This window comes from Lingula anatina, chromosome 3, assembly GCF_051362555.1.
Source record: "Lingula anatina isolate TDL-2025a chromosome 3, LinAna3.0, whole genome shotgun sequence".
Classification (NCBI taxonomy): Eukaryota; Metazoa; Brachiopoda; class Lingulata; order Lingulida; family Lingulidae; genus Lingula; species Lingula anatina.
The window spans coordinates 29288540-29301628 of NC_141769.1; the positions used below are offsets into that span (position 1 = coordinate 29288540).

At 35.1% G+C, this 13089-nt stretch overlaps 2 protein-coding genes across 7 annotated transcripts in view; one reads left to right on the top strand and one right to left on the bottom strand.

The window, feature by feature from the left end:
- Positions 1-21: 21 nt before the first annotated feature.
- On the top strand, positions 22-1499 carry LOC147763184 (uncharacterized). The gene is made up of 3 exons (XM_087007476.1): positions 22-191; positions 486-614; positions 1081-1499. The coding sequence occupies exons 2-3, from the start codon at positions 519-521 to the stop codon at positions 1354-1356; spliced, it is 372 nt and encodes a 123-aa protein (XP_086863602.1). The 5' UTR covers positions 22-191; positions 486-518; the 3' UTR covers positions 1357-1499.
- Positions 1500-8227: 6728 nt separating this feature from the next.
- LOC106168418 (beta-alanine-activating enzyme) overlaps positions 8228-13089 on the bottom strand; it is a 30262-nt gene continuing 25400 nt past the window's right edge. For 4 of the 6 annotated variants that reach the window (XM_087008310.1, XM_087008306.1, XM_087008303.1 and 1 more), the window contains one exon: positions 8228-8758. In XM_087008310.1, the coding sequence (XP_086864436.1) occupies positions 8705-8758 (54 nt within the window). In that variant the 3' untranslated portion in view covers positions 8228-8704. Of the gene's footprint in view, positions 8759-11865; positions 12664-13089 lie in introns of all 6 variants that reach the window. The other 2 variants (XM_087008305.1, XM_087008304.1) reach the window with 2 other exon arrangements.

Genomic DNA, 13089 nt, shown 5'->3' on the forward strand with positions numbered 1-13089 from the left:
AGGTCAAGGTCGTGATTTATTTTTAGAAGCGAGGATATCCCTTGCACAACACTGTGACATTCGCTGTTTGCACAATATTGACTCAATAGAATCACTGGTATATATAGCAGTTCTCTACACAGATCAGAATAAGAATACACCCGACGATGATTATATGAAGGGATTGGGAAATTGGTTCATCTTTGAATAAGGTACGTAAAACTGGTGTAAACTGAGAAACCAAGTGAAAATAAAGTGAAAGTGTCAGTAATATTTAATGTTAAAGAAAATAATTGAGAGAGCTACCACTGCTAGCAAGATTTTTCCTCTTAAGTGTTGAGATGCAATGCAGTTAACGTTGTGGCAGACACCATCGCACTAGTTTTCCCTTTGTTTAAATTCAATTCTATTATTATAGATTTTTTCGGTTGAAATAATTGTTTATACTATTTTATATAGCAATTTATATACACATTTGGAATAAGAATATATTTAATTTTCATCAGTTTGTTTACGAGTATACCAGTACACAGAAGAAGATGACAGAATTATCCTCCAGAGAGGCACTTAGACTTTGTCAGTCTACTACAACGATTGAAACTATCATAGAGCTCACAAAGCACAGTGACCCATTGGTAAGATAGTTTTACCCCAATCCCCTTGACAACAATATTGGTCTGCGTGGATCGACCAAACTTACCAGTGCAATCAGCTCAAGTGACTGATACACCTCTTCTTGTTTCCAACGTATTCCTATAATTACCATCATTTATGAATTCTACAAAAGTCTACAGAAGTCTCGTTTTTCAGTTTGTAATTTTATTTGATCTCTGTTGATGAAGTTGAATTATTTTGATAAATAATATTTAGCAGAAATTTTATTGTTATTATTTAAGTCAAGTGTCAATTATGAACTTGACATGATTGAAAGACACAATTGATTTTGAAATGTTTATAATTTATTGAAACAATGATCTCTGGAAAGTAGTTCAATTGAGGTTTAAAAGTTCTGAAACCAGGTCATTTCACATCAAACAATTTTGCCCGTACATATTACAATTATTATTATATATTATATTTTCCATCTCTACTATGCTACAGGTACGTCAGAAAGCTCTTAAAGAAATGTGCCCATGCCGAGTGAAAAAAGATTTGGATGACTTCTGGAAGCGAGTTCTTGAAATGATCGATGATGACGCAGTCAATGTCCGTCAGCAAGTATTACATACTCTGTGTGACGGTTCCCCTCAGCACCTAGAATTAGAGGTGGCAGACGCTCTGGACATTTTTAACAGGGATTCTGACCCAAAGATAAGAAGGCAAGCTCACAAAGTCCTCACAACTTACTGGAAGACTGGAAAGTGGAATATTCTTTGAGCATGTTCAGATGAAGGATTGCATGACTTCATGCAGAGTAATCTCAAAACTTGAGGAATGGATATTTATTACGTAGATGGAGAAGATGCAATGAGGAGAGTTTTTGTTTAAGTGCAAATACACATCATGTTTAATGCTGTTTATTTATTGTTTTGTCAGACATTTTTGTTTCCATCCTAACTGTGATCAATTAAGTTTTTTTACATGAATTAATTTGTATCCTACCATGTGCCAGGTATAAATTTTTCAAACAAAAAATGGTTTGTACTTGCTCTTTTCTTTCAAACTAGACAGCAAAACTGGCTAATATATATATAAAAGCTATGTGTTTGTATAGGAAAATGGCCCATCTGGTGCTAATGTATAGTTGTATTAGAGTGCACTCAGAACAGATGATCTGCAGACTAACAGGTCCACCAACTAAATATGGCCGACCCCACATAAAAAGTGATGCTGCTAATTCTCTGATGATCTCCCTGCCTCCACACACACCATGAAATGGATATATATAACCTCAACTCCGAGGTTTAATTGCTAAGTCCCTGCAGTGATGGTATGTGTGCAGGCGGGGAGACCATCAGGGAATAAGCAGTATCGCAGTTACCTAAAACAATGCATGATACAACTTTGATACAATTATATCAGCGGGCGATGTCGGTGTCAGTAACAACAGAACTGCCGTCTCGGTTCTAAAATCAAAAAGGTTGCTTTATTCAATTTCAATCTGATATTTATTACAAATTGCTAGCCAAAATAACATTTTGTCACATTTATCTCTTTCACTTTCCATTGAGAAACTCTGGAAGAAAACTTTCACACACACCTAATGAATGCCAACACATCTTTTACTTTTGACTTCATTCAAGTACGTGTGAATAGAATACTTCCACAGTCCTCAGCTTTGCACCCAAATAAACCTTATCATACAATTTTAATAATTTATGTAATAACCCCTTTCTCATGTCTAATTAAATGAAAACATTAGACAACAGAATTGTAAAACAACAAAATGTGCCAATAACTATTTATTAACAATTAAAAAATTGTGCTTATTTTTTAGACTAAACCTTTTTAACCAAACAAAACAGCGACAAAATTTGAATTAAAAAATATGGTGTGATATTTAAAGACCCATCAGCTCAGTTACTCCATTTCCAGAGATTAGATCGATCTACTTTAGATCGACCTAACGTCCCTGGGGGTTCACGCTAAATAGCTGTCAGCCGGGCGGACACGAAAGTTAATTACCCCCTTACAGCTTGTAGTAGGGGGGACGGACATTTAAGCCGGATTATCTGACTGTAATCTGGTGAGACTCCCCGCGGGGATAGATCGATCTAAAAGCTCTGGGAATACAGCCTTAGTCTGCCGATCAATTAGGTTGGGAACAGAGTCAAAGATCTAACACGAAAAACTTTCTAGAATAATTAATTCAGGTGGGAAATATCTAAAAATGTTACAGACATAAAGCAAATTGTTTCATGATCAAATGCAACCACTTTAATGGAATGTCAATATTGAGACAAAGCAATTAAACCAGATATCGGTTGATCTGAAATCCCCCTCCATTAATCTTCCTAATGAGTTTAACCCCAGGGGAGGGGTCTCGCCTCAGCAGACTGATGAATAATAGCCTGTCTTCACTTCCACTAATCATCTGTTCTCTGTGGCCGCATTTAGAACAGTACTATAACTAGCGCATTCAGAACAGTGGACTAACTAGTCCGAGGATCAAATATGGCTGATCCACTTGAATACTTCCCCATGGGTAATCTATTCAGTGTCCAATAGTGGATTGGACGGCAAGCCATTTAGTTGGTTGCCATATATGACCCTCGGACTAGTTAGTCCACTATTCTGAATGTGGCCTTAATAGCCCTTCATCCCTTTCAATCAGTCATGGTATAGTTGTGCTCTATGTGATTTAATTGGCATACCATCCATCACAGCTCTACTGTCATTTCCTCGTCATGGTTGTGAAGAGGACAGACAACCTAAAACGCCCACTTTTTTGTTGTTGTACTTGCATTAAATTTACATCCTTTTTGTTGTCGTGCTTGGGTCAACCCTGTCACCACAGTGAATCGAGTAGTCATTTTAACCAGTTGTCAGGTAAAATTTCGTTAGTTTGTTGTAGAACACGATGACACAAGGAGGACACAAATGTGTAAGTTATTATTATTCTAATATGCTATAACTTGCACTTGCTGACATATGTCACTTAATTTAATTTGTTCTCAAGACTACCACATGTACTTTACATTATGCAGGAATTTCTGGTTTTGAAAATATTGCTTGTAATTTTCCTTTTGAGTGAAATTCAAGGTCGTTATTACCAGTTATACTTCGTCAAATACAATGTACATGTAGGTCACACTGTTTGGTTCTTATTTGTTTATTTTTGTTTATTATTATTATTGTTTTTATTTTATTTTGTATCATATAATTTAACTGAATTCATGATATAAGTATTGTTTATTCACACTGCGTGAATTAATAGTTGAAATTGTGGTCATTAATGATGAAGTGTTAATTCATTCTCTCAAGACTCAGTATTCATCATTGAAATGCGCTGTGTTAATCTACACTTTACAACATGTCACTTCAAGGTATCAGATTCAAGTCCGACATTACCATGAAACTTTTCTTTTGTTTAGTTTTTTTCTCTGATTTTATTTTGAATATCATCTCCCTCTCTCTCTCTCTTTTTCTCTCTTTTAAGTTGTGTAAGAATGTTTTGTATATTTCAGATTGAACCACATTATTAAGAGAAAGCAGCAGCAAAAAAAAAAAAAAAAAAACTTGAGTGCCAATATCAGTATTCCCTCGTACTGAAGTAACAATTAAGTCGTGATTTTCTGTTTTTTTTAAGCTTGGAATATTTAGATTTATGATCTGATTCAAGGTGATGAAGAGGTATCCTGTCAATTGGACACATGTGCCCTGCAGATGCTGTGATTTCTACACCTATATCTACCATTCGAGGAAGAACCATAACACGTATTAACCAGCATGATTAGGGTTTTTCAAAAGATTTTTCAAAAGGGGATTAATTGAACCATATTGGATGGTTATTTGGAATGGAGACAATTAAAGCATCAGAGTTATAAAATAATTTTTCAATAAGGATTCATCAATCATTTCACCAAATCCTTCCATTCATTGAGGAAGAGCTAACAACTTCAAGTTTGTTAATTACTATCGAAAGAATGATATGGAAAGAATATGTTGAACAAGCTGAAGTTATGCAACCAATTAAACCTGCAATAAAAATGGCCTCAGATTGCAAATTGTAAGATGATTTAACATAAAAAAAATATTAATCCTACAACTTGTGACCTGCTTGGATATATACCAAAGGTGAAAAGGGAACTTAACGAATAAACTGATCATTCAATAACAAAAAAGAAGAAGAATGTATTTTGGATCAGTGCTGGATGTTTTAACCATCATATCCCTCGGTGTAACTTCATTGGGGATAGTTGGAAACCTACTTGTTTTACTGATCATTTTGTGTACAAAAAAACTGAGGACCAAGATGTACATCTTTATTGGCAATCTGGCCTTGGCAGACCTTTGCTACCTTGCCCATGAAATGGTTGCTGGTTTCATGATGAATGTTCCGAAAGAATTTTTCATGATAAGTACTTACGTGACATTTGTTACATTCACTGTAAGTATTCATACACTGGTCCTCTTAGCAATTGATAAGTTCTTAACACTGGTACTGGTGTTTAAATCCATAGTGTTTAAGACATCAAGAAACCTTCTCATCACAGTGGCTTTGTTATGGGCTATCTCAATATCTTTACTTTCTCCTGCTGTCATTTTCTTTGGAGATGATCCGGGATATTTTATCCAAAAGGGGCCATATATAACAGTCAATAAGACGAACAATACGGACACAGCACCGTTCAAGACTATCTTCATATGTCTCTTTGTGTTGGACTACTTGGTTCCACTGATTGCAATCACAGTCATGTACGCCAAGGTCATTTTTCAACTGAACTCCAAGGATAGGCCAAACCCAGTAAACAATCCAGCAGACTCCAAGATTATTAAAGACAAAAGGAGGTTAACAATTGTGATGATAATAGTGACTGTAGTATTTGCAGTATGTTGGTTCCCAAGATACGTGGACTTTTACCTACTTTTCTTCACAGAGGTGGACAATACTAATGAATCATATGAGATTTTTTCAGCTTTCGCTTATTTTTCAGTGCTTATTAACAGTGCTATAAATCCCATCTTATATGCTTTTATTTATGTGGATTTCAGACAACAAGCTCACAATTTTTTCAAACAAATAAGAACTACCTGTTGTAAGAAGAAGTGAATTCTAAATCTCTTCCTGCCTCATTGGTGAGAATCTCAAGGTCGTACCACATAAGCCAGACAATCTCCTAACAAAATGCTGATCTCAGTTAATTTCAAAATTATGCTAAAAGTAACGTATCAAATCTTACTTAAATCCACCAAAGTGTTCATAAAAATGCCCCAACCTGTTGCAGGTGTGGAGAAAGTCACTTGCTGTTCAATCCATTATAAAACATTCAATGGGGATGATATCCTAGGTACAGCCCAAAGTTTTAATTTGCAACTTGAAAAGTGAGAATTTACAGGACTTAGAGGAGAGGGAGTGAGAAATAATGAGAGATAGCAAGTGTGGTGAGGCAATGAATAAAAGCTGATATATAAGCAGATATTTTCTGGTTGTTTTCTCTATAGGCTCTGTCAAATTACAGCATCTTGCACAATACTGCGTATTAACAATGTTTAATTCGCATGTCACATGTATTGTTTTTGAAGATATAAACTCTGTCACATAGAGCTTCACTTTATCATTGATCGAACAATTAATCTCAACTCAAAGGCACATTAAATTTCTAGTCAAGTTTAGTGCTTGTTTCAGGCTTAACACAGTAGCATATACCAACAGATCGACAGATCGCTTCCTTTTGGGTTATCTTGGATGATTAATGTTAACTGTTTAAGTGTTCTGTAAATAAAGGTACTTTAAACACAGTCTAGATGGCACATCAGTAAATTAAGATATATAATAGAAAAAGCAGGAAATGATGATTTTTGAAGCCATTATCTGCATTATCACACCACATTAACTGATTGACTTTATCACTGATGGATTTGAAAACTTATCATCATCTAATATCTTGATTGTGCATTATCCTACTAACAGTAGAGTGTTTATGGCAAGGTTAATGTTTTTCATTTGCTCTGACAATGATTCTTGGTGTATGGACTTCTTGGAAATAGCCACAGATAGTAAAGGTTCGGCTTAATGCTGGAAAGAGGGTGATTTCGTACGCTCAAAGTTCTGCATACGTATGATCTGTGTCACATAGGACACTCTTGCATACCTGTTTACGCTAGGTGTGACAGAACCATCAAACCAACAGGGATATTTTGTCTGCTGTACTTGAAAATATTCCTCTCTATCTGTGCGTGCTTAAGTTCAACATCATTCAGTATATTGGGAGACATGTCCCTGCACACCACGGGAAATGGCAGCGTTTTTTAACCTGTCCATGCAGTTTCTGTCATTTGAAGATAAAAAACAACTAAGGTGTTTTCAGCAAATGGGTAAGAACTAAAGAAACTGCAGCTGACAGAATGAGGAAATAATTTTTCATGATAAAGATGACTTCACCAATAACTGAGGACAACAGGAAATAATAAGACGTGTACACAAAGTAGGCATTGGTATTTACGATCCGAAGAAATTATTTACAAAGAAACTGCAGCAGACAGAATTATGACATTATTTTTCATGATATAGATGGCTTCATCAATAATTTAGGACAACAGGAACAAATGAGGCACGTGCACATATAGTGGGCATGTGCATAAGAAACTGCAGCACACAGAATTAAGAAATTATTTTTCACACAATGGCATACATGATACCTTGAATGCCTTTAAGGAGGACCATTCAACTGTTTATAGTCAAAAGATCATTATCAAAAGAATGTATGTTTCAAAAAACCTTGAACTTAAATGATTTGTTATCATTAAGTGAAGAAAAGATGTATTTTATCCCAGTCCTTGACATTATTACAATCATAACACTCATTGTGCATTCAGTAGGAATTATTGGAAACTCAATGGTTTTATTGATCATTTTTTGTAGAAGATCAACGAGAACAAAGGCATATATTTTTATAGCAAATCTGGCCTTAGCAGACATTTGCTTCCTTCTTTTCCAAATAGTTACTTCTGCAATCAGAGTTCCAGGAAATTTAATGATTTTCTCGTTTTATGTGACATTTGTAACAATCACTGTCAGTATTCACACTCTAGTGCTCTTAGCAATTGATAAGTTCTTAACACTCGTGCTGGTGTATAAATCCGTAGTGTTAAAGACATCAAGAAACCTCGTCATTACAGTGGCTTTGCTATGGGCTGTCTCCATATTGGCATGTATCCCTGGCAGCATGCTTCTCAAAATGGATCACGGCTACCTGTACCAAGCTGGTCCATACGTAACTACCAATCAGACGTACAACGTCGACAAAACGCCATACCAGGCAATTTTTGCCAGCTTTTTTGCATTTAACTATTTGGGTCCGCTGATTGCAATTACTGTGATGTACGCCAAGGTTATTTATCAACTGAACTACAAGGACAGGCCTAACCCTGGGAACAATCCAGCAGAGATAAAAGTTATCAAAGACAAAAGGAGGCTTACATTTTTGATGATAGCAGTAACTGTTGTATTTGCTGTCTGTTGGTTCCCAAAATGGGTTGATTATTACCTACTTTTCTTCACAAATGTGGACAATACTAATGAAACGTACAGGATTTTTTCAGGCTTTGCTTATTTTTCAGCAGTCATAAACAGAGCTGTGAATCCCATCTTATACGCATTTATTTATGTGGATTTCAGAAAACAAGCTCTCAATGTATTTAAACAAATGACAGTCTGTTGTAAGTAATGGTTATTGTAACATATTACTCCTACATAATTTAGATTAAATTAAATTTCTATTAATCTCTTCAAATATGGGTTTTGTGAATATCTACAAAAGTGTAAAACAGCAGCACTTTCTCTATTTTCTCGGTAGTTTTTTTTCCACTCTCAGTCTTTGCTCAGCTGGCTATTTTAAGTGTTCTATTATTGATTGCTGCTTGTAAAAACAGTATTTTGTAGTCTTATTTTTTTAATTGTACACTAAAATATCACAATGAATGAGATAATTTTAGTAAATATATCTACATATTTTCACAGCAGCTTTATCAGCATATGTTGCACAAATCTTCTATATTTCTGTCAAACATACGATCAATGGTTGTATTCTTTCTCCAACAGCCATGGTTATTTCTTTCTTTCTTACTTCCTCTTTAATGAAGACCACTGATAGTTCAAATAATGGCCTGTCTGCATCTGGAAAATAAAGAATCTGATGACATTGAATCAATTGAACTGAAAAAAAAAAAAAAAGACAGCAGAGCTGTTGAATTTACAGACATTAACAACAAAACTGATAGAAGCAGTGACATCAAACAGTGTAGGAATGACTAAAGGATCAATCTTGATGCAACGTCACATAATGCTTAACAGCAGAATCACCACAAAATTTTTAACCATCTACGAATGTCTCAGAAAATGTAACCCTTGGGAATTCATAATTTTACTTTTAAAAATGTCTATTTGTGAAAAAGGAAAATTTCTCAAAACAAAAAATCATAAGTAATGAACAAGACATTAAAGTTGTCAAACATAAAGACATAAAGCAGAAAATAACCATTACAGTGTGCAATATATTATTACAGCATAATCACCACTAATATTTTAATCTTTACTGTTAATGTGGGTAGAAATAGAAAATATAACTGGCACAGGGCTTCAGGCCCATGGGAGTTCAAAGTTAAACCCTGAAAATGCCATTGTGTGAAAAATGAAGTTCACAATTTATCTGCAACAGAAATAATCTTATCAGAATTGTTTTTGAACTTACATTCTACTTAGTCCTGTGAATTATTCCTGTGAGTTTAAGAATATTTAGAGTGTATTTTTTTCTTAATTGCTTTTACCACACAGTCTGTTAAGCCAGTCACTGCTTCTATGCCCATCACTAGTTAAATTTTGGTTTGGACCAGAAGATTTTTTCAGAATGTAAAGCTTTTGATTTAATTTTTTGTTTTTGAAATGTAACTGTAACATGATGATTCTAAAAACATTTTGAAAAAATATTTGACAAAATCAAGGTCTTGTTATTACTAATATTGATGAAATAGGGGAAGTGCAAGGTCTCTGAAATTTTTATTCAGACCAGTGAATCTGAATTCAGACCAGTGGTTTTTAGAAAAGTGGTGGTCTTATTGACCACTAAGCTGGAAAGTTTAAGGGACAGACTGTGCATGTTTTTTTTTCCAGGGTAAATTATGGTCTAAAATTTTTGACAAACTAATATTCTTTTGTGAAGTCTAATATTCTTTTGTGAAGCAGGCCCTCACGCTCTCACTGCCTTGGGTAAAAAGTTTTAAAAAATGCAAAACTGTTTTATAATTGTTTTATGTAATTACAATCATTGATAAGTTTATAATAATAAGATAAGTTAATTATAAGTTTATTATAATCTTCATCGGATTTGATAAACAAAAAAAAATCAAAATAATAATAATAATAATAATGCTGATTGATATTTACCAGCTGTCTTTTTCCAATGCTTTTTAATTATCAAAATTTTAAAACTTTAAAAAGATCACTGTGAAAAATTTTACTTCTATATCATTCATAAATATACCTTTTAGATAATAATAATAAAACTGAGTAGACAAATACCAACTTTCTTTTTTCAATGTTTTTCTAATAATCGCAATTGTACAACTTAAAAAAAGATCATTGTGAATTTTTTAAAAGGTATATTTATAGAATGACATAGAAGTAAATTATTTCTTAAGAGACAAAGTCAGCCATGTGATCAAGTCATGTGATCAATTTTCTGAGAAAGAATTGAAAAGTTACACCCCTTGAAAAAGAAACTACATATGTAGTAATTTTTCACTACACAAGAGACTTTGAAAAATCTAGTTCACCCTTTACAAACTGCAACTTCTGCCAGTGCTAGTGTGTGAATATCTCTGCAAACTACAGTAACCACCACAGCATGGACATTACGCTATACATGTATAGATACCATCTCTACAATTATATGGAAGGCACGTTCAATCTTTCCTCAAAAGCCACAAAAACATCACTGCAAGTTGAAGTGCAGGAAGTTATTTTTAGCTCCTTTTATGCTTGTTTATGCACTTGAATTGAGATCCAGGTTACTACACACAGATCAATGTAAAGTGAAAGTATGACTAAACTATAGACTGTCCCCCCCCCCCCCCCCACACACACACACACACACGAACACGCACAATAGAATCAAAGAGCAGTTAACAACCTTAATTGTGTGGAATTAATGGAACTTTTTTTTTTTTTTTGGTTGGTTGAGAAAACAAAACCGAATAAACAGAAGAAAAATCTTCATTGTATAAATTGTAAGGGGTGACCTACAATGTAGGTTGAGTCATAATACTTCTGGTTCATAGAGCGGAGCGGATCCAGTGACTGGAAGTTGTACTGAAGCAATTAACTAAAGATATAAGGAAGTGAGTAAGGAGTCTCAGAGGAAAGTTTCTGATACCGGAGTTCATGTAACAGCTCACCAGAAATACAACAGACTGTGTATATACAACATAGCTTTTCTTTCATAGGTAATACAATACATAGTGTATACTCAGTACTAGTGTGACTACATATTCTATAGGTAAGTTGAGCGAGTATCTTTTAAGTATAGGTACATAGGTAAGTTGTACAAGTGTCTCTAAAGGAGAGAAGGAAAGAGGAAAGGAGAATTGTCACCTTCCACTTCAGAACATGCCCTGAGCTGGTGTATATGTCCATATTTAATGGTTATTATATATATATATATGGGTCACCAGTGTTTGGTTGTTTGTTAATTAAGGGGGTTGCATGTGCGTCACTATATATACTATAGGTTTATGCACTGTTACAGTAGCAGAACAGTGGATATATATATTTATATATATATATAGAGAGAGAGAGAGAGAGAGAGAGAGAGAGAGAGAGAGAGAGAGAGAGAGAGAGAGAGAGAGAGAGAGAGAGAGAGAGAGAGACTACTAGTTTATGTATGTACCCCTTTGGGCTTAATTTTTTTAAACTTAGCCTGTACTTTAATCAAATACAGTTTATCTTAATTACCAAAATAAAATAAAATAAAATAAAATAAAATAAAAAACAGTTTGGCATTTGTGTTAATTGTTAACAAATGTGTGGGACAGCAACAGTGACAGCTACCACAAGGACAGACACAGGTGATCAGAATGTACCCAGTATAGAATAGGTACAACACTTTACAATTTCTTCAATAGACTAACCTAGATTTAGTTTGGCTCAAAGCAGACTATGATTTGATATTAAAGTCTAGACCATGTCTTGATATAAAGTTATTTTATAAAACAATTCCCAGTACTCACCAATGACATTTTAGTTCTAGTTACTAAGCCATCTGCCATATTGGATAATTTCAGGTGATCATAAAAAAGTATAAAAATCATTAATGTACTGTTAAAAGAAAAAAAAGACTTATCTTACTTTTTTCTATTTCAGACAATTCTAGCAAGCTTATGCTTTAAACCCTGTTCATCATCAACTAAACTGTGGTCATGCACATTATAACAGTGGACATGTTAGCTTATATGGAAATAATATTAATCATTGCCATGACAACCCAAGCTCTACCACCATGCCCATGGTCTGGCATCTGTATCTGTAACTCAACTATGAACCAGCCGGTAAATCAAGGTGAGATAAGATACAGTGTCAACTGCACTCTCAGGCGTCTGAAAACCATACCCAACTCCGGAATTTCCGAATCCCAGCTCACATACGAACTCATCGACTTTTCACACAATAACATCACATTCCTACAAGATGGAGCTTTTCTAGGACTGACTACAGCACAACGGATAGTCCGCTTGTCTCTGACACACAACCAGATCAGCTACATCCACAGAAATGCTTTCTCTGTCTTGGGGTACATTCTGGATTACCTATTCCTAGATTACAACCACCTGACTACAGTCCCTGGAGAGGCAGTGCGTCATCTGGCGGCTCTGTCAGAGCTCCACCTATCCTTCAACCAAATCAAAATGTTCCCTGGGATGACATTTCAGGGCAACATGGAGAGCCTGGAGGAGCTGAAACTCCAAAACAACCAGTTGACCTCTCTCCCAATCGACGCACTTCAAGGTCTCCCGAATATCTTCCGTGACCTGGATATCAGATATAACAATATAAGTACCCTCAACATTTGTACTGTTGCTGGTTTTCCTAACTTACAGTATGTGAAAATGGACGGCAATCAGTTATCATGTACATGTGATCTCAAGTGGATGAAAGACAGAGGAGTAAAACTCCAGATTTCAGCGTCAACCCCAGTCTACTGCATACAGGGGGAAAACTTCAGAGCTTCACCTGAAAACCTTCGGTGCGGTGCTCCTCCTAACTGTGGCTCCTTATCTAACCCTGCCACCACAATGGAACAAACAACCCCAGGCCTGGTGAAAACCACCAGTGCTGTTACAATGGCAACTAATGAAAGTTCAGCAACAGGAACCAAAGACAACACAGTTGTAATACATGTTCATGTAATTATTATTTTCTTGGTGATTGGGGTGGTGATCATTGTTACAGTGGTC

Excerpts from the sequence above, each read along its gene's own strand:
- LOC147763184 (XM_087007476.1), top strand. The coding sequence starts at position 519 with ATGACAGAATTATCCTCCAGAGAGGCACTTAGACTTTGTCAGTCTACT. Across the intron at positions 615-1,080 it reads CAAAGCACAGTGACCCATTG|GTACGTCAGAAAGCTCTTAA; the intron begins GTAAGATAGTTT and ends ACTATGCTACAG.